The sequence below is a fragment of the Rhinopithecus roxellana genome, chromosome 21 (genome assembly GCF_007565055.1).
Source record: "Rhinopithecus roxellana isolate Shanxi Qingling chromosome 21, ASM756505v1, whole genome shotgun sequence".
Classification (NCBI taxonomy): domain Eukaryota; kingdom Metazoa; phylum Chordata; class Mammalia; order Primates; family Cercopithecidae; genus Rhinopithecus; species Rhinopithecus roxellana.
In genome coordinates, this window is record NC_044569.1 from 63,591,972 (window position 1) to 63,613,725 (window position 21,754).

Genomic DNA, 21,754 nt, shown 5'->3' on the forward strand with positions numbered 1-21,754 from the left:
CCAAGGAAGGTGCAGACCTAGCCAACAGAGCTCCAGCCACCTTCCCTTCCTGAGGGAAGTAGAGAAGAGCTAAGCCCTAGGCTTAGGGAAGAGGTCAGCAGCTTCCTGGGACACAAGTAGTGGATACAGGAGCTGGTGACTGTGTGGCACCAGCCTCAAGCCCTCTAAGTGGCTGCGGGCTTTCTCCCCTGGGAACTGGTTCTGCCAGCCATTGTCAATGGAGTCCATTTTGCTTCAAAGTTCACCCTGACCAGAAAGGCCCTTGACATTTAGGCTAAAATCCTACATTTTCGTGGCTAGGCTGGCACTGACAACTTGGCAGAGGGACCAGAGTTGCTTCACATAGGCATGTAGTGGTATTTTGATGATCAAGGCATTGCCTGAAGCATTGATATTAGTTTAGGGGCTCTCTTTCTCCTTTTTCTTTCTTTTTTTTTTTTTTTTGAGACGGAGTCTTGCTGTGTCACCCAGGCTGGAGTGCAGTGGCTGGATCTCAGCTCACTGCAAGCTCCACCTCCCGGGTTCACGCCATTCTCCTGCCTCAGCCTCCCCAGTAGCTGGGACTACAGGCGCCTGCCACCTCGCCCGGCTAATTTTTTGCATTTTTTAGTAGAGACAGGGTTTCACTGTGTTAGCCAGGATGGTCTCGATCTCCTGACCTCGTGATCCGCCCGTCTCGGCCTCCCAAAGTGCTGGGATTACAGGCTTGAGCCACCGCGCCCGGCCTCTCCTTTCTCTTTCTTCTTCTCTCTTTCCTCTTTCCCCATCCCTCCCCTTTTCATCTCTGCCTCATTCTTCTTTCTTTTCTCCTCTGAACTCAAATAAGGAAATAACCCAACCTTCAGGATGATCATATGCTCGAGTGACCAGACATCTCAGTTGAATGTCGCTGACACAATGTAAATCAGCTTCTCAGCTCTGTGCTGAAGGCCCAGCTTTTAGAAATTTTCCAGCTGCCTGTGGACTGATACTTCTGAGAAACACAAAGATGAACCACTACAAAAATAAGATGTAAAATGCAAGCATGAAGTTTTGGATTTAAACAAAATTCCTCCGTCAGATTGATATAAAAATTTCTAAACACTCTCAATTTTTGTTTTTATCCAATTATGAATCTTGCCTGTCCATAGACCATATTTTGAGTAGCATGGATACAGACTGTTACCTTACATGGAGATGTTTCATATTTATATTTCAGCCCATTTTCTTTGGGAAAACACAGCGTTTCTGGCCTCTACTCTGCTCATCTTAGTTTGTCTAAACACATATCTAAGCCTTACTGATTTCCCCAAGAGCACACCACTTCAGCTTGGTGGAGAGCTTCCTCCAGTACACACTAGCTTACAACCCTTGAGCTAATGGGCATCACTCTTATCCTTTCTCTTTAGAAGTTTGAACTTATATTCTGTTCCCTAGCTCCCATTTACCATTGGTATATGTGCCCCTTCCTGTCCACTTGTCTTCTGAGGTACCTGATTGGGCTCTTAAGTAAATATATAAAAAATATGTTACATATATTAAATGTAGCTACATATATATATATATATATATATATATATATACTACATGATATGATTTAGCTGTGTCCCCACCCAAATCTCATCTTGAATTATAGCTCCCATAATCCCCATGTGTCACAGGAGGGACCTGGTAGGAGGTAGTTGAATCATGGGGGCAGGTCTTTCCCATGCTGCTCTCATGATTGTGAATAAGTCTCAGAGACCTGATGGTTTATTAATACAAAGGGAAGTTCCCCTGCACATGCTCTCTTGCCTGCTGCCATGTAAGGCGCACCTTGGCTCCTCCTTTGCCTTCCACCATGATTGTGAGGCCTCCCCAGCCATATGGAACTGTGAGTCTATTAAACCTCTTTTTCTTTATACATTACCCAGTCTTGGGTATGTCTTTATCAGTAGTGTGAGAACAAACTCATACAATAAATAACTGTGTATAATTTTATATAGGCACTTGGAAACTTTAGACATTAAACATAATGTGGCATACATTGTATATAAAATTATATAGCATAGAATTATATTTATATATGCAATTCTCTATCATATCTATATAATATATAAACCCCCAAACTGGTTATATATATAATATACAAACATATGTAATTAGGGAGATATTTAGACTTGTCCTTACTTACCAGTGTCATTGGGATATTTGTCTCCTTTGGTACACGCCTTCCCATCATCTTCCTGGATGTAGCCTTCCCGGCACTCGCAGCGGTAGCTGCCCAAGGTATTGATGCAGATGTGGGCACATAGCGTCCCATTGCTGCTGGCACACTCGTCAATATCTGGTTTGAACCAAATGTAGAGAATACTCAGTTTCTGAGAATTCACTTCTTTTTTTTTTTTTTTTTTTTTGAGACGGAGTCTCGCTCTGTCACCCAGGCTGGAGTGCAGTGGCCGGATCTCAGCTCACTGCAAGCTCCGCCTCCCGGGTTTACGCCATTCTCCTGCCTCAGCCTCCCCAGTAGCTGGGACTACAGGCGCCCGCCATCTCGCCTGGCTAGTTTTTTTGTATTTTTTAGTAGAGACGGGGTTTCACCGTGTAGACCAGGATGGTCTCGATCTCCTGACCTCGTGATCCGCCCGTCTCGGCCTCCCAAAGTGCTGGGATTACAGGCTTGAGCCACCGCGCCCAGCCGAGAATTCACTTCTAATACAACAGGTGACATTGGGCTTGGCCTCTCTGTTAATAACAACAAAGGACACTTGGGCCGACCTTGATCAGAGAAGCCTGGAATAAAGCAGGGAGCTAGAAATGTAGGCCATCCGTAAAAACCGCACTTTTGGCCAACTGGCCATTGTTACAGGCTGATCAGTGATGGGATTCCTGGCTGTGGCTCTGCCACTCCCAAGACATGTGGCTTAGACTGCTAGCCTTCAGATCTCACTTACGGAACAATGACAATGAAGCCTGCCCTAAACACTTCATAGGGCTACTTAGAAATGAAAATGAGATCACCAATGGCAACACTCACTTAGAAAAGAAAACATTATAGAGATGATTTTTTGTGAGTGCTCTACTGTGCTGAGGATTTTTAAGTTCCCCTTTATGGTGTAGGTTCCAAACAGCATGATGGTGACCCACAGGTCACTTAGGAATGGTCCCTTCCCAGTTAAAAGCCACGATCGCACCTGGGAAAAGATACTTCTAATAAAAGAAAACAGTCATAATGGGTCTAATGGAAAGAGTCTTCCCCAGAAAATGTCTGCCTCATCAGGAACTCAGACAGACCCCTCATGAGCTGTGGAAATGAGCCATGGGACCACCAAACAAGTCCCCATGAAGAGCCCATGTTAACTATGCACATCATGGACTTGCTCCCCTGCTGCATGGTGGAAACAGAAACGTTTCCCACCACGAGGACAGTGGGAGGCCCAACTTCATTTCCTGTTCACTGGTTGAAGACAGTGGGTAGCAGTAGGTGGGAACCGTGGCATGCAGCCCCAGACTGTGCACATGTGCTGGGCAGACAGAGGCCAGCCCTGAACTTGAGGATGGCAACAACTTCCCAGCCACTCCCTGCACAAGCTGCCAGTGACCCAGTCCCTGTATATGCTGAGGGAAGGGTGGTCTTCTGGATGCTCCCCTGGCAGTACCGACTAGGTCATCTGTGGACTGGATGTTGCAGCTGCATCCTCCTCTGCAATTCCTCAGGCTCACTGCCTTTCCCCAGGTGTCCCTGCCCTAAACCTACCTGTGATGCTGCCTGTACTGCCCAGAGAGAGAGGAGATTAAGTTGATATCAGAGATAGAAAAAGAACTCTTAGTAGAAGGCAAGTTCTGCTGGTACCCAAGCCCCCAAACAAAAAGAACAGGGGCTGGGTGTGGTGGCTCATGCCTGTAATCCCAGTGCTTTGAAGGGCCAAGACAGGAGGCTGAGTCCAGGAGTTCCAGACCAGCCTGGGCAGCATAGTAAAATCCCATCTCTATAAAATGTGAACAAAATTAGCTGGGTGTAGTGGTGCATGCCTATAGCCCCAGCTACTCAGGAGGCTCAGGTGGGAGGATCGCAGGAGCATGGGAGGTCGAGGCTGCAGTGAGCCATGATCATACCACTGCACTCCAGCCTGGGCAACAGAGTGAGACCCTGTCTCAAGAATAAATACATAAAGAATAGGGTTCAGGAGCTGCTATAAACTGAAGTAAGAGCCTTGTGCCTGGGACCTGAGCCTCATGGAATGGCCTGTGCCTCTCTCTGCAGGAGAGGCCAGAGATCCCTGCTCCATTCACTTGGGAGTCACAATCCCATTCTCTGGCATTGTGGGGCACCATTCCCAAATGCTGACAGGGAGAAATCAGAGGACCTACAGTTGGAACTTCTCAGAAATGGTGCTCCCCAGAGCCCCTGCTAGGCTAGAGAAAGAGGGATGCTCATGACAGCTGGTTTATTTCCCATGTAGGTCTACCTGCCAGTCTCTGCAGTTCATCCCCCAGCTGATTCTTAAATCTCACCATGCCTATGAATCATTAGAGGCATTGGTATAAATATGCATGTGTGGACCCACTCTCAGAGTTGTGATTCACTAGGTGTGGAGAAAAGGCCAGGATTTTTTTTTTCCTAAATGAGGACCCCAGATGTTTCTCAGGTTAGCTATGAACTGACCACACTTTCAGACACATAGTTCCAGAGGAAAATGAGCCATAAAGCTGCCTTAGAACCTCAAGGAATGCACGGCTGGGACAGCCAGTTCGTGAGGGCGACAGGAAACAGGCTGGTGCCATGGATGGCACAGGCTCTGCTCAGCTGCAGCCCAGGTGGCTGGCTTTGGCTCCCTCCAACTTCCTCCCAACCTGTCTGCCATATGGCTACTTCCTTTTTTCCCCAATCCTCTTCTAAGAGAATGTTTATTCTTGTTTTGTTCTGTCTGCGTTTTTACGTTTCTGACCACTTATACTCTGTTTTACATTATTCCAGTGTATATTTGGGCATGTTCCCCTTCTCCTGCTCTTATGTCTCACTGCCAATTAGGACCTTGCTGTACCAGATCCCGGAAGAATTCCTTGGGCCTAGTTGGTTTTAGTAATTGTGATGAAGGGCAGTGATAAGCTATCCCTAGGATAATACCAAACACAACTTCATCCAACAAGTACGAGAACTGAAGTGTCCAACCAAGGACAGAACCATCTGAACAAGGCACATATTCAGAAGCTGGAAACAAAGCACATTCCCAACACACCCAGACAGTATGGCTTCTCCCGCTTCCGGTGTCTCTCGCGGTCATATCGGTATCCCGGATAACAAGTACACAGCACTCGGCCAAAGTTGTCTGTGCATTGCTGTTCACAGGGAGCCTCTGCACAAACGTCGTAATCTGGAAAAGCAAAGTGAGAGCTCACGTCAACCACAGGAGGAGGCGGGGTAACCTGGCCCTGGCCTGGAAAGGACTTTCTGGGCTGGGCTCTGCTCAAGGGCACATGTGAAGTGTGGACAGATACACTTAGAAGGACAGGAACTCTTTCGGGCTGTGGGGCACCTTCTAAGAGTACTGCAATGGGTAACATACACGGCATCACATCACTCGTGATTTTCCCCCTAGGTCGCCTCATCATCCTTTGGTCTTTGTCACTATCCAGAGAGAAAAGACTCTTAAGAGGGCCAGACTTGCAGATTCCCTCGGGGGTGGGGTGCTGTTCTGTCTTGTTCATCAACTGCTGTGGAGGCAGGGGACTCCACCCAGCAGAACACTAAACAAAGGCCAGCTGGGGTGACAGGCGCTGGGGTCATCATATGGGAGGAAGGGCTGGAAGTCAGGCAGGCTCAGAGAGGTAGGAAGGGGACTTTGTGTACACACGTCTGGACTCATGCTGCTAATACCTGAGACTGGGTAATTTACAAAGGAAAGAGGTTTAATTGGCTCACAGTTCCACATAGCTGGGGAGGCATCACAATCATGGCTGAAGGTAAATGAGGAGCAAAGTTGCTTCTTACATGGCAGCAGGCAAGGGAGTGTGTGCAGGGGAGCTCCCCATCAGATCTTGTGAGACTTATTCACTAACATGAGAACACCATGGGAAAGACCTGCCCCATGATTCAATTACGTCCCACCAGGTCCTTCCCATGACACGTGGGAATTATGGGAGCTACAATTCAAGATGAGATTTGGGTGGGGACACAGCCAAACCATATCACTGTGTAATAGAAATGTGCATGACTTATAAGAGAGCTGATACTTATATGTGTATACCATATAAGTGTGCATCCTGGGGGTTTGATCTCTCATGCTGAGAAGGGATTGGGTGAGTTCGAATGGTTAGTGGTCTCTTTCCAGTCCTCAGCCTGTGCAAACTGAGGTGGATACACTGCTACTCATAAAGAATTAGGGCATCTGCTCCTCTCAGTTCCCAGGAACTGATATGTAATGAGCCTCTGAAGGGACTTTGGCTCTAATTCAGTAGCTCAGGCACAACACTGACTCCCAGACCGGAGCCAGCACCTCATTAATCCTTGCACTATCTCCTCCAGGTGCTGACAGATAAACTATCCTTGGACACCGAGTGAGTCTGGCTTTGCTCCACCACATACGAAGGTGAACGGGTGGGCTGTCAGCTCCTGATGCAGGGAGGATTTGTGTGACAAGTATTGTGCCATTCTCACAATGACCTGGAAAGCTGCCCTTGTAAAATACTCCTTCCCATGATTGTGATTTCAGGCCTGCTTTGCCTGCATGGTGTTCTGACCAACCCTGCAAACTGTCTCTAGCTACACATTTCCTCCACTTGGCATCACCTCTAGGCAGCCAAGGATCTGTGCTCTTTATGTTGGAGAGCATGATCCTGGCATAACTGGCTGTGAGCTTCCCTGTTGGCTATTGCCACCATTCCGCAGCAGCTGGGAAGGGGAAGAAGGAGGCAGAGAGGCTGTCACAGTGTTTGAGTTGATCATGGTGCCTAACAAGGCAGTTCCCTGTCTCTCCTACCATTCCTGCTTCCCTGAGGAACCACTTCCAACTCTTCTAGCTGATTCTTTCTACACTCACTTCTGCATCTCTAAATAGCTGACTTGCATTGCTTCTTTATTTTTATTTTAAATCCTCTCTAATGACTTCCAGTAACAGAGGAGATGCATTGAATTTTTTCAAGGCCTCCTGTCCCCTGCAGTCATACCCGTAACTTTCTATTCCCTCCATCTGGCCAATATAGTTATGATGAAATTTTGATGTGATAATCTTTAGTATTTGTACCATAATGACAACATAAAAGCTATTCTTTGCTGAACCTGGAAGTATGCTTGAATTACTTGTACCTTCTTGAAGACCTTTTTATCTTCTCTGGAATTAAAAGAATTATCTTTTATATTTTTGGGGTGCCAGTTACTGAACTTTCTCTCTTAGCTTCAAACACCCACCTTCTTCTTCTATGGGCTACTTTGTGACTTGGGCTCTGGAGTCCACATTCCTTTGTCAGCTGCCAACCTCTTAGTTTCTGACAGTGACACACATAGAGACACAGACAGAAACAGGGAGGCTGGAAGAGGAAGAAGGGATATCGGCCCTTTTCTGTTTTACTTCCTGAGATTCCTATTCATGAAAGCCTAATATCAACCTTTCTCTTCCATCCCACTAGCAGATTGTTTCAATAGCAGCTGCAAGCCGGGCATGGTGGCATGTGCCACCTCCGGAGGTTGAGGTGAGAGGCTGACTTGAGGCCAGGAGTTCAAGACCAGCCTGGGCAACATAGTGAGATCCTATGTCTACCAAAAAGAATACGGTAGCAGCAAAATCTAGCTTGAATTTTTCCTAACACTTGCAAAAATCAGCCTCACTGTATCCCATTTCAGAGACATCAGCACCAGCCAGCCATCTGGTAGCCCCGCCTCCAAGGTCTGGGTCCCAGATCCACTAGTAACTTCCTCTAGGTTCTGAGAAATAGGGCTTGCTAGTCAGTACCTCTTCCTCAGAGGTCTGGGTCCTCCCAACTTCTAAGTTTTCACTGGGTCAGTATCTTCTCTTTGTTTCCCTAGCCTAGAGGCGGTAGCTGCTTCCTGCAGTTGTTACCTCAATGATACTTAGTTTTCCTTTTGCATTTTTGGTTCTCAATTACTAGTTAGCAGTTCTTCATATTAATTGCTTTCTGTTAAATAAGTGGCGAAGGCTCTGTTTCTGGACAACTTCAATCTACATATTCAGTTCTCTACAAATTCATCACTAATTCATCACCAGAGATCCCCTCAGTTTTGCAAATCTCTTCTTATAGACATTTTTTCAAATTAATCTCAACTTGCTCTAATTAGGACTCTGTAGGTCTGCTGCATGGCAGCTACTACTCTTGGTCTTGAACTCCTCAGGTAATCCTCTTGTCTCCGCCTCCCAAAGTGCTGGGATTACCAGTACCGCACCCAGCCTGTAGCTGCATCCAGGAATGTGCATTCACCATTAACCTACGGATGCCCATCACCTCCCTCTCTCTTGTGTTGGATTCCTGTTTCCTGGATCCCACATGTATTAGTCTGTTCGTACACTGCTAATAAAGACATACCTGAGATTGGATAATTTATAAAGGAAAGAGGTTTAACTGACTCACAGATCCACGTGGCTGGAGAGGCCTTACAATCATGGAAGAAGGCAAATGAGCAAAGTCATGTCTTACATGGTGGCAGACAAGAGAGAGCTTGTGCATGGGAACTCTCATTTATAAAACCATCAGATCTTGTGAGACTTATTCGCTACCATGAGAACAGTATGGGGTAAACTGCCCCCATGATTCAATTATCTCCACCTGGCCCTGCGCTTGACACGTGGGGATTGTTACAATTCGATGTGAGATTTGGGAGGGGACACAGCCAAACCATATTTCCACATCCTTCTCTCTTCCAGTTTACTCCCTCATTTTAGTGGAGAATATTCTCCATTGGCTTCCTGACTTAGAGCAGCAAATATGAGGCAGCAACGCTTAAAAACTATAGCTTCCACTCATGAGTTAACATATTTCTTTAGACATTCTAGTTTCTTTTTGCCATCTGTTATGGTTAATGCTACAGGTCAGCTTGGCTAGGCCATGGTACCCAGCTATTTAGTCTGGAGCAAGGTTCACCAGGAGGATATATATGCTCTGAATCAGTATCCAACATATGGTATGGTTTGTCCCATAACCAGGATTCACAGGTCCCAGAATCAAGGGTGGAAATGGGAGTGGCACCACTCACTGTTACCCCTACTGATCCACTAGCAAAATTTTTGCTTCCTGTTCCTGTAACTTTATGTTATGTTGGCCTAGAGGGCTTAGTTTCAACGGGAGGAATACTTCCAGCAACAGAGGCAAAAATGATTCCATTGAACTGAAAATTAAGGTGCCACCCGGCCACTTTGGTCTCCTCATGCCTCGGCATCAGCAGGCAAAAAAGGGAGTTATTGTGTCAGCTGGGGTGACTGATCCTGGCTACCAAGGGGAAATTGTACTGTTACTCCACGACAGAGGGAAGGAAATTTTTCTGGAACACCAGAAACACCTTAAGTGGTCCCTTAGTAATTGTCACACCCTGTGATTAAAAAGTCAACAGAAGAAAACAACTCAATTCAGGCAGGGCTAACGTCTCAGATCCTTCAGGAATGAAGGTGTGGATCACCTTACCAGGTAGAGAAAGAACCACGATCAGGCAAGGTGCTTGCTGAGGGCAGAGGGAATATGGGTTGGGTAGTAGAAGGTGGCAGGTTACATATATCAGCTATGACCATGTGACAAGTTACAGAAAAAAAGCACTGTAAATTGTAATGAGTATTTCGTACCTTTCTATGGATTATTTCCATGTTTGTGTTTGTGCGTGTGCATCTGCATGCCAATCTTTGTTTTCTTCCTTCTTTTATCCTCTTATCATATGTCATAAGCTGTAGCGACTTTATATCACAGTATTTAAATACTGTTAACTTTACATCACAGTATTTACATTAAAGCATATCAAGGAGATGCTGGAAAAGTCCAGTGCCACAGGACTTCATACCCTCTTCTGGGGAAAGGGTTAGTGTATTTCATGCAGGATAGTTGTAGCATGTCAGATGAACATACAACTTTGTTATTGCCTTTACCTGGAGATTAGGTATGGTTTAAGGAGAGGTGTATTGGTGCCAAGTTGACAAGGGGTAGATGTGTGATAATTTTATGTGTCATCTTGGCTAGGCCAAAGTATCCAAATATTAGGTCAAAAGTTATTCTAGGTGTTTCTCTGAAGATATTTTTAGATGAGATTAACATTGAAATCAGTAGACTTTGAGTAAATCAGATGACCCTCCATAATGTGTGTGGGCCTCATCCAATCAGGTGAAGGTCTTAACAGAAAAAAACATGACCTCCCCCCCACACCCCGCCAATCTAAGGGGGACTTCTGGCCAGCAGACTCCAACTGCAACTCCTCCCTGAATCTCTTGCCTGCCAGCCTACACTGAAGACTTTGGATTTGCATCTCCACAATCTCATGAGCCAATCCCTTTAAAAAAGTCTCAATCTCTCACTCAGTCTCAGTCTCTCCCTCTCTCTCCATTCATAGAAAATCAAAATCAAAATTGGTTCTATTTCTCTGGAGAACCTTAATATACAATATTTTCTGAAATCCTGCATTTGTACCTTGCACTCTCTGGTGATAGAAACAATTATGACTAAAGACATCTTTAGTAAAAGAAACAATCACTGACTTTTCCCCACAGATTAAAACAAATCTGCTATGAAAAGTGTTCTAGCAAAAAGCAACAGAGCAGAGAAGTAGCTCTGGCAAAACAACTTTCAGCATGTGTGACCACTTTTCCTGAAAATATTCAGTTCTGGGTTATGTTAATTATAGGTGCTATAGTCTCTTTAGGATGAGGGAGACTAGTTTTAAGACCTAGATGTTTGAAACCACTAACACTGAAAGAAACTCTAAGTATGTGGTATCCATGCAATGTGTTTTTAATTAGGTTGGGCAAGGTCTTTAGATAAGATCTTGAACGAAAGGGCCTAAAACTTAATTTTCTTTGCAGTCTGCCAAACTGCAACATAAAGGATACAGCTGGTGATTGAGAAAAGCTGATATAGAAAGAAATGCAATTATTGTGACTTTTGTGGGTTTACTCATCATGCTATAACCAACAGAATTGACTGGCAGAGAGAAATTCAGCTTAGAGAAACTCAAGACCACATCAGCCATCACAAGTGGAGCGACTCCCAGCCAGCCTTCCTGTGGCAGCTTTCTCAAAGGTTGCAGCTATGATTCAGGGAAGTGTCCCATCCTTCCACTGAAAACAGCAATGAATGGGAGGGATTCATCTGCTTCTAACTGATCAAAAATGGTGCTCTATGAGATAATGCAACAGAATTAGCGTGGCTGGGCTCTAGATCTTCTACAGAGATCTGGCTTCTTGGACAAAGGTGAAGAAAACTGTTTCACATTCCCCACCCATCTCACCCCAGCCCTGAACAAGCTTAACCCCATGCCCTTCAAACAAAGTCTTTAGTGCTTTCTGTGTCAGGGCTCTGCCTGGAACCCTGCAGTCCTCTGCTTTCTACTTGTTTAAGTCCTGGGCAGTCTTCCTTGATAACATGGTCTCACTTCTCCCCTCATTTCCAAGACCCTCTTTGACTGCCCTGGGCCTCTGTGTATGTGTCCCCTCTGAACACTTCCTGCTTTGAATGTCTCTATTGCACATATTGCAGTTATTACTAACAATGACAATAGCAGCAATGACAGCAGCCACCATTTATCTTATTACAAGCATGTAATAAGAACCAGCCTATGTTCCAAGTGCTTGACATGTGGCAAAATTCTTAAAACCATCATTTGACCCACATACTAATACTACCCTGTAAGAACCAAGGCTTAGAAAGTAACTTGAACTTGCCCAAGGTCACAGCTATTAGTAGGACATAGAAGCATGATTAAAATCCAGGTCTATCTGATTCTGTCTGCTCCCCATCCTGGCTTCTCAACTTGAATGCATGAAACTTGAGAGCTGGTTCCCTGCCTTACTTTGTATCTGTATCTGAGTGCTGGGTTGAACACTCAGGTAGTGTTTGCTGATGGGCATGTAAAGGGACTTAAAGTTTAGCAGGTGAAAGGCAGGTAAAGAAAGCAGGTGGAGAGGTCAAGGGAGGAGGACTAGTTCTAAATGTGTATAAAATGCTAATTGGGGGATTATAGCCCATTAATCATAAAACCTGAAATGCTATATAAGAATGACTCAATGTGTGCAAACACATCATGTAATGATCAGACACTGGACGTTACATATAACAAAATTGGCATCAGAAAAATTTAATGCCAAAAAATATGCACAGATGGCACAGATAATCGGACACAGATAGCACCTATATTCCTTCAACATCTAAAGTTGATAGACTTTGAGTGATTAGTTGTGAATAAAGTGACACAATCTTTTTTATATTACATACCTTCTGGGATGCATTGTCCAAGAACAAATTTATATCCTTTGCAGCACTTTTTCCTAAGAGACAAACAAATATTTAAAATATAATATTAGGTTAAAAATAAAATTCTTTTCAGTTATTGTTTTTTGAATGAAATAACTCGTGCCCAGGAAACATTGAGGCATAAAGCAAAGTAGGGGCAAAGTATTTTTAAGGCAATCTGGGATTAAAAGAAAAAATATCAATAATACATGATCACATTTTCTAATACCAGGATATTCTTTCTGCTACATAATACATGAAATCAACATTTTGAATCCTATGAAATTAATTAACTCAGACTTCAAGATACTTATATTAAGCAATTAAAGGAGTATAGGACATAAATAGGAAAAGGACCTTTAAGGCCTGGAAAGGACCAGGCCTCTCATTCCACAGGCCAAAGAGATACAACTTGTTTATTATAACAATTAATGAATCATAATAACAATACTTGGCTAATTATAACATAATGATTGTTAATTGTAATATAACAATAATTAGGTAGTCAACTATTAAGGCAGAGACTGGAACCCAAACATTCTGATTCTCATTTGAGTGATTTTTTTAAAAAAACACTTGTACCATATAAGAAAAAAGGTACCTAAATGATCCGAATTTAAAATATAGTGAACAGGTCATTCCTAACATAAATATTCAATACTTACTCCACTTCAACCAAGCTAAGTTAACCAAGTTAACTACCTGCTAGAAGAAAAATATTTACACTCTCTGAATGAATACAGCAAGATGCAGGCTCTCTACAACGTAACATGTACAAATGTGACCCATTCTCAAAGAGAAGACAATCAATGCTGCAATCTCCAAGATAACCCATATGTTGGAATTATTAGACTTTAAAGTAGCTATTTAACTGTGTTCAACTACATAAAGGAAAATATACCTGCAATGAACAAAACAGAAAATGTCAACAGAGAAACTACTAAAAGAACAAAACAGAAATTATAGAACAGACAAACAGATCTGAAATTTTTAAACATGCTGCTGGATGTGCTTAACAGAAGAATGGAGAAATGATGCAGGAAAGAATTTGTGAATTTGAAAATAAATGAAATAAAATAAACAAATGAAATAAATAAGTGAACATTATCCAATCTGAAGGAAAGAGAAAAAAAGACTTAAAAAAAGGAACAGAGACTTGTGGGCTAGTATCAGAGGTCTAAGGTCTGGTACTTGGAGTTCTAGAGGGAGAGGAGACAGTAAATGGAGCAGAAAAATGTATTTGAAAAAACAATGGCTGAAAACTTCCAAAATGTAGTGAAAGAAACACATTTTCAGATTAAAGAAGTTTAGCAAGCCCGAAACGGCTAACTACACACATACACAAAATGCCTACAGATGTCATAGTCACGTTGCGGAAACCTAAAGAGAAAATCCTGAAAGCAGAGAAAAATTACACATGATATACAGGGAAAGGATGATTTTAATAACCACAAACCTCTCATCAGAAAAGCACAGTAATCAGAAGACAGTGATATGACATCCTTTGAGTGCTGAGAAAACAAACTTGTTCAACCCAGAATATCCAGTGAAAATATCCTTCAAGAATGAAGGTGAAATGAAGACATTTCAGATTTTAAAAAACTAAAAATTAATTGCCAGCAGACCTGTGCTAAAGGGAGTTATTCAGGCTAACAGGAGATGACACTAGAGGGAAACGTACAGCTTTAGGAAGGAATGAAGAGCATTATAAATGTAAATATCTGAGTACATATAAAGAATTTTTAAGTTCTGGATACATGTGCAGCACATGCCAGTTACATAGGTATACATGTGCCATGGTGGTTTGCTACACCCATCAACCCGTCATCTAGGTTTTGAGCCCCACGTGCATTAGGTATTTGTCCTAATGCTCTCCCTCCCCTTGCTCCCCATCCCTCAACAGGCCCGAGTGTATAATGTTCCCCTCCCTGTGTCCATGTGTTCTCATTGTTCAACTCCCACTTATGAGTGAGAACATGCGGTGTTTGGTTTTCTGTTCCTGTGTTTGTTTGCTGAGTGATGGTTTCCCCCTTTATCCATGTCCCTGCAAAGGACATGAACTCATTCTTTTTTGTGGCTACATAGTATTCCATGGTGTATGCCAGTTAGAATGGCGATCATTAAAAGTCAGGAAACAACAGATGCTGGAGAGAATGTGGAGAAATAGGAACGCTTTTACACTGTTGGTAGGAGTGTAAATTAGTTCAACCATTGTGGAAGATAGTGTGGCAGTTCCTCAGGGATCTAGAAATACTGTTTGACCCAGCTATCCCATTACTGGGTATACATCCTAAGGATTATAAGTCATTCTACTATAAAGATACATGCACACGTATGTTTATCGCAGCACTATTCACAACAGCAAAGACTTGCTCTTAATTTCTCAAAGCAAAAATAATAACATACATTGTCTTGCAAGGTTTGTAGTTGCATGTAGTTGCAATAAATATGACAACTATAGGAAAAAATGGCAGATGGTTAAATGGACCTATATGGTTACAAAGTCCCTACATTTTATGTAAAATAGCAAAACGTTGGCATTTCTGCAGCAGCTAATGTTTCCTTTGTCTCATTGTCTCCTGCTCCCATTACTTTCCCCTTTCCTTGCCTTCACCACTTCCATCATCATACACGAGAAGCTGAGAATTAACCACTGTACAGTGGATCTGCAAATCTCAAGAATATACCCCAAGATATTTTGACTATAAAGGTTAAATGACCATTTTGAAGAAGTATTTTTTGGTAACTATTAAAAACATAAGATTCAAGGTTATTCCTACTGCAACATCATTCTCGCTCATTTGTGTTTGGGCATGCTTTCTAGGAAGAGAAACTGAGTTAAACGCAGTCTACCACTGGGAACTGCATGTCACCTACAGCCTGTCATGTCACCTGTGTGAACACACCATTTGCATATCAAGGTAGAGAAAGGAGCACAAACCACTGATTTGGGAAATCAGACATTATCTATGTCTTAAAACAAGTTTCAGTTTTGTCGAATAATCAGAACTTTCACGTAGGTTAGATAAGGTCTTCTAAGAATTTTGACACAATTTTTTTCCATCACATTTTAATAAAAAATAATTTAAGATCATTATTTTCTACTCCTTCAAATTAGTATGATGTGATTATATTACAGGTTGAGTAACCCTCATCTGAAATACCTGGAACCAGAAGTGTTCGGATTTCAGATTATTCGGGAGTTTGGCCTATTTGCAGAACACCAGCTGAGCATCCCCAGTCCAAAAATCTAAAATCTGAAATGTTCAGTGAGCATTTCTTTTGAAAATGTTTCAAAATTTTGGATTAGGGATGCTCAACCTGTATTGGTCAAATCAATTTGCTGCACTACAATTTGGTCTCCCAGGTAAATTACCATTCCTAGGAGAAACTTAAGTAATCTCTTCCTGAAAAAAAATTTATAAAAATTTGATAAAATCCATAATTAGTTTTATGTGGAATTTATGAAAAGTTCATACAATTGTTAAAAGTCAAATTTGGTAACAGAAATTCTGAAGCACTGAAGCATAACTGGGTACAGCAATGCCACTTCATTCTTCTCCCTGTAACATTTCTCGCATGCAATGCAGTGGTGGTAGAGATCTCACTTCAAAAGCATATAAAGTATGCTTTCAATATAAAAACAGTGGCATTTGGGGATGCTATCAAAACAGACTTGAGTGATACAGCTAACGTTCCCCTGCCTGAACTGGAATTCCCAGCACAGATTAATTTGACATTTTATGATAGAAGGAAATCATCCATCCATCCAGTTTACCAATATGAATGATGTGTGGCAGTGTCCAGAGTGCTCTTATTAGACATAATTTTCCAACTTCTCAAACTAAATTATAATTTTACATACCAAGAGAAGCCCATGAAGATATAAATTTATGATGAGGTACCAAAAGTACAGGGTCTACCTTTCTATTCCATGAAACTTAAACTCTGTCTAGTTTTCCATAGTTTAAAAAAGTCCAAGCTCCTAACAACCAGAAGGAAAACTGGCTTGAGTATTCATTAAAATTTTACGGTTATTACTTACTCCATTACTTGAGGCTGTCCTACAGAAAACTATAAGAGGAAGAAAAGTGTACTGGATGATTTGAAACTCCAGTGATTCAGGAGAAAGTTGGATACAAGGGGGAAAACCCCAAGTGTTTTTGATAATCAAATCAAACATCATAGTTAAACATATGGTTTTATTTGTCTGTTTCTATTTTAATGCTGCATTTAAGATATAACCTCTGAGCTGTTTGATGGCATTTTAAAGTTCATGCAAATCAATATGATCCCTTACAATCTCTCTTTCCACATCCAAGATATTAAAGTTGGGCACTGTGACCTTTATGTGCATTTCAAGGGTTTAGTACTGTCCATGCAGTGGAGTGAGAAGCAACCTGTCATTTGCTTTTTCATGAAATCAAATAATAAAGTGATTTGATATGCTTTCAAAAGGCTATGGAACTCCATCATGAGAAGATCTGAGTTTCAGGATGGGCATGCATCATTTAAACACCTGCTTAGCTAAGAATTAATTTCCCCTCTGGGTTTTTTAATTGCATAACTGACCTCAGCTCTCTGCTCAAGGGAAGGAGTTGTGACACTGCAGTGCATCCTTCTGTCTTCCCTAGAGTTCCTGAGAATACATTATTTTGTATGTTAAACACCCATCAGTCATAAATCACCGTTTAAAATAAATAATGAAATATTCTGAAGTATTAAAAAAATAAACACTGGTTGCACATGTTATACCATTTCAAAGATTACTTACAACATTATTTATGTACAACAAAGTTGAGACGGCCAAAGCGAAATCTTGTTATGAAAGCATGGGCACTTGTTAGATCTAACTACAAACACTGCTGTACGGTTTTTATCTTTAGAAAAACAAACTAAGATGGGGAAAGCTCGTGTGATTCTAGGGAGACAATCATTCTTAATACGTTTCATGTGTGGTAGCTTGGTTTTCCAAATACAAATACTTTTCTTACTTCTTGGCAAGGGGAAGTGATTAGATGGTTGTTACATAGAAAGGGTTTTCATTATTATATCTTGTAATCAAGAAAGTCTGTAGAGTTTTCCCCTGGGTGCCCCTGAGTATAAACACATGTAAAAAAATAATAATAAAAGTCATGCAGGCAGAAATACACCCCTCCAGCCAGGTGTGTGTGAGAGCTTTTGGAAGGAATAACTACACCAAAAAAATGAAGATAACAGAGATTGCATCATCGGACTGTCTGCTGGTCATTAGGTTAGAGACTAGAAAAGAATTTAAAAAATAACTTCCTATAGTATTAGAAGACTAAAAGTGACCATGAAAGGTCAAGTGAATTAGCTGACAAATATCTGCACCTTGCTGCAATGCAAGGGTGAATTGTTCTACGATTTATTTGGGGTTTTCCTTGCATGGCTGCTTATTCATGCACCAGATAAATCAAATTTTTATTTATTTATTTATTTTTTAAGATAGAGTCTCACTTTGTTGTACAGGCTGGAGTGCAGTGGCATGATCTCGGCTCACTGCAACCTTTGCCTCCCAGGTTTAAGCGATTCTCCTGCCTCAGCATTCTGATTAGCTGGATTACAGGCACCCGCCACCATGTTCAGCTTATTTTTGTGTTTTTGGTAGAGACAGGGTTTCACCATGTTGGCCATGCTGGTCTCGAACTCCTGACCTTGTGGATCTGCCTGCTTCGGCCTCCCAAAGTGCTAGGATGACAGGCATGAGCCACCATGCCTGGCCTGATTTTTTTTTTTTTTTAATGAGAGAGAAAACTGCATTTTTGAGAGTATTTGAGAGTTCTTGGTGTTAAGGTAATATGTAATGAATGGAGCATTGGCTTTGAGGTCAACAAATGTGGGCTACGATTTTGGCTCTGGCATTTACAGAGCTAGGGAGGTGACCTTGGGCTTGCTCCTTAATCTTGCTGAGCTTCAGATTCCTCATGGACAAAACATGAATAAATAGTATCTGCCTCATGCGATTGTTGATAGGATTACAGATAATATAAGAAAGGTACCTAGCACAGGGCCTGGCTTGCAGTTAGAATAGTGGTCTAGCTGCAGTTTTATGAATACAACAAGCAAATGGCAAAAGCAACCCTTCCCAGTTGCTTTCATCTTAGGACTTATCTCTTTTTTTCTACCTCTTATTCAAGGACAGACAAATCTTTTCTTCTAAAAACAAAATAGGGGAAGAAATAGGGAGGAAGAAAAGTAAGGGGAGAAACTTTTGATTTCCAGAGGCTGGAAAAGAAATGTTACATTGCTTTCTTCTTTTATAAATTAGCTCCAAATAATGAAAACCGGAAATAAAAATGCAAGCCCCACACCATATGGATTTAGGAGACTTCTCTAACCCTGAAACACAATGTATGAACACGGCAAAAGGATTGTGCAGGGTGGAATAACTTCAAACCTGGGAGGCTCCAGGGGTAGCTACCGTGGAGAAGCCAGCCAGCCCTCCCTGTGGAACCTCAGCAAGGCTTAGAAACCAGAAGCACCAGCTGTTAAGGAAAGTGGAGACCAGGGTGCAGCAAGATGATCTCCAAGCCTGGTGAGAAGGAAGTCTTCCATCTTTCTCCCCAACCCCAAAGCAAGTAGCCCCTATCCTTTTCCTACTGCAACAAGAAACAAGAGGTATATTCTTTTGGAAAACTATACCCAAATAAAACAAGGAAACCTCAAACCTACCTATCTATTCATTTACGTGTAAGCTTGTTATTACCAAATCTCAGTGACAATATTAAGAGAATCATAAAAGCATATCCAAGAAACTCCAGACTCTGGGCTACCAAGCCAGAGAGCTGAGCAGAACCTGCCCTCTAGTAGGTAATTCTGGTCAGGCACACAGAAGTCCCAAATGCTTTGAAAGAACCTTTTCAATTTAATATTTCATTCCAAAGCAACGAGCTCCTTCTGATGAAGGCTTCTAAAGGCACACTAGATGGTGGCTTCCTCACACTGTCAACTACTCAGGCCTAAATGGAGACTTCCAAGACACAAAAACTAGAGAACCCAATTTGCATAACTTTCATCATTCCAGCCATACTGTGGCATGCCTAAAAAGGGAGTCTGGAAGAGAGTTTTTGCCAGCAAGTACTGAGAACATGATCCCCTGGGGCTAATTTTAAAAGGCTGAGAGTTTAAAAGTGGTCCTGAATTTTTTTGTAAAGTTTTTTAGTATGAGGAATCTTTCGTTTCAATGTTCTTCCTTTGCTGAAATCTCCATTGAGCTTTGCATGACTTTGTGTGAACTACTAGAATTCCTTTTACACTATATCCCCTGAGAATAGAGCTGAATAAAATCACTGGTCTCACATCTGAGCATGCTTGGTTTCAGCCTTTTAGCGAGAAAGACTGCTCCTTCCAGGCAAATGTAAGAGTATCATGGTCGCTACGGCAATCACTAAGAGAAAACTAAAAACAAAATCTCCCTCCACCCACCACCACCAAAACCTGCCTATTTGTTCATCTACATCGTAAGCTTGTTATTACCAAATCTCAGTGGCAGTATTAAGAGAATCACAGAAAGCTTGTTAGGCATAACTTGCTAACATGTACAGTTACTGATGGTCAAGATCAAATGAGAAAAACAGTATAATGGTACCTAAAAAAAATTAAACATAGAATTACCACATGATCCAGTAACTCCACTAATGGGTATACAGTCAAGAGAATTGAAAGCAGGGACTCAAACAGATATTTGTACACCACTGGTCATAGCAGCATTATTCACAGTAGCCAAAAGGTAGACACATCCCAATGTCCATCAATGGATGAACGGACAAAAAGGTGGTGCATACATACAATGGAATATAGTTCAGCCTTAAAAAGGAAATTCTGATGCACGCTATAACATGGATGAACCTTGAAGACATTATGCTAAGCAAAATAAGCCCAACACAAAAGGAGAAATATGGCATGATTTCACTTATATGAGGTACCTAGAGTATCCAAATTCAAAGAGACTGGAAAAATGGAAGGGTGGTTGCCAGGGACTGTAAAGATGGAGTTAGTAGGAAGTTACTGGGTAATGGATACAGAGTTTCAGTTTGGGAAGATGAAAAATTCTGGAGACGGATGGGGGTGATGGATGCAGAACAATGTGAAAGTATTTAATGCCCCTGAATTTTACACTTAAAAGTGGTTAAAATGGTAAAATTTACATGTTATTTTTGCCACACACACGTACACGCAACAATCAAGTGAAGAAGTAATACAGTTGAAGTCATTCCTCTAATCATTAAAACCCTGGTCATGGTATCATCTGGGCTTTAGCTGCTCAAATTGCAGAAAAGTAAAAAGTATATGTGGGAGGGTTATTAAACGGGGCTAAGGTAACAACCAGAAGGTACTCATTCCAACAGGGCGCAAGTGATGATTTTTTCATAAATTAATCAAATACTTCCTCAAAAAACAGAAGACCTGGAAGTCTGGGCCCTGGGCCTTGGTAATGTACTTCCCAGGTGTGAATCTGGGCTCTGCTGCTTTCCAGCTTCAGTCCTTAGATAACTGACTTTAAGTTCTTCTAACTCAACTTCCTCATCTGTAAACTGGGATAGTAACACTATTCACCCCACAAGCTTGGGGTGAGGGTTACAGGAGTTTAAAGGCATCCAGAGCATGGTAAGCGCTGGCATGCATCAAGCCTAACAGCAAATGTAAAAAGACATCTGCTGTTTTTCCTGCTGTGTCTCCCACACAGAGCCCACCTGAAGGACACTGAGCGCTGCAGGCAGGGACATCAGGATGCGAGGAACCCCTGCTACAGTCTAACTCCCACAGGCCTGGCTTGAAGTGAAAAGTTGCCAGTCCTCAGTGACAGTAAAACAGGGACCAGGGTCTCAACCATATGTTTCCATGTTCACTCCTGTTCAAAGATATAATAATTTTACTGGCTAGAAAGAGAAGTGAAACCTCTTAGGCTGCTGAAGCATTTGACTTCCTATGATCAATGTGATATCCATCTCAATGATTAAAGACATATGATTGGTTCTCTGTTTACTGAAAGCAGGCCCAGAACTTATAGGTGTCAACAGCAGCGCACACTACAAGGCTGAGAACATGTGTGCTGGTTCTGACAGTCCTCTCTATCTCCCTGGCATATCAGTGTGCTTCAGACCCACAGGGTCAATGTCCTCAGCAGACACAGACACTCAGATGGCCAGAGTCTCAAAGTGCTTTGGAGACAAGAACCCTGGAATGATTAACTTTCTTTTCTTTCTTTTTTCCTCTTTTTTTTTTTTTTTTGAGATGGACTCTCGCTCTGTCACCCATGCTGGAGTGCAGTGGTGCAGCTGCAGCTCACTGCAACCTTTGCCTCCTGGGTTCAAGCGATTCTCCTGCCTCAGCCTCC

At 42.2% G+C, this 21,754-nt stretch overlaps 1 protein-coding gene across 2 annotated transcripts in view; it reads right to left on the bottom strand.

Moving 5' to 3' along the window:
- The window catches only part of CCBE1 (collagen and calcium binding EGF domains 1), a 259,040-nt gene that overhangs the window by 28,156 nt on the left and 209,130 nt on the right, over positions 1-21,754 (bottom strand). For both annotated transcript variants that reach the window (XM_010376890.2, XM_030925704.1), the window contains 3 exons: positions 12,376-12,428; positions 5,199-5,333; positions 2,153-2,305 (listed from right to left, as the gene is read on the bottom strand). In XM_010376890.2, the coding sequence (XP_010375192.2) occupies positions 2,153-2,305; positions 5,199-5,333; positions 12,376-12,428 (341 nt within the window). The remainder of the gene's footprint in view (positions 1-2,152; positions 2,306-5,198; positions 5,334-12,375; positions 12,429-21,754) is intronic.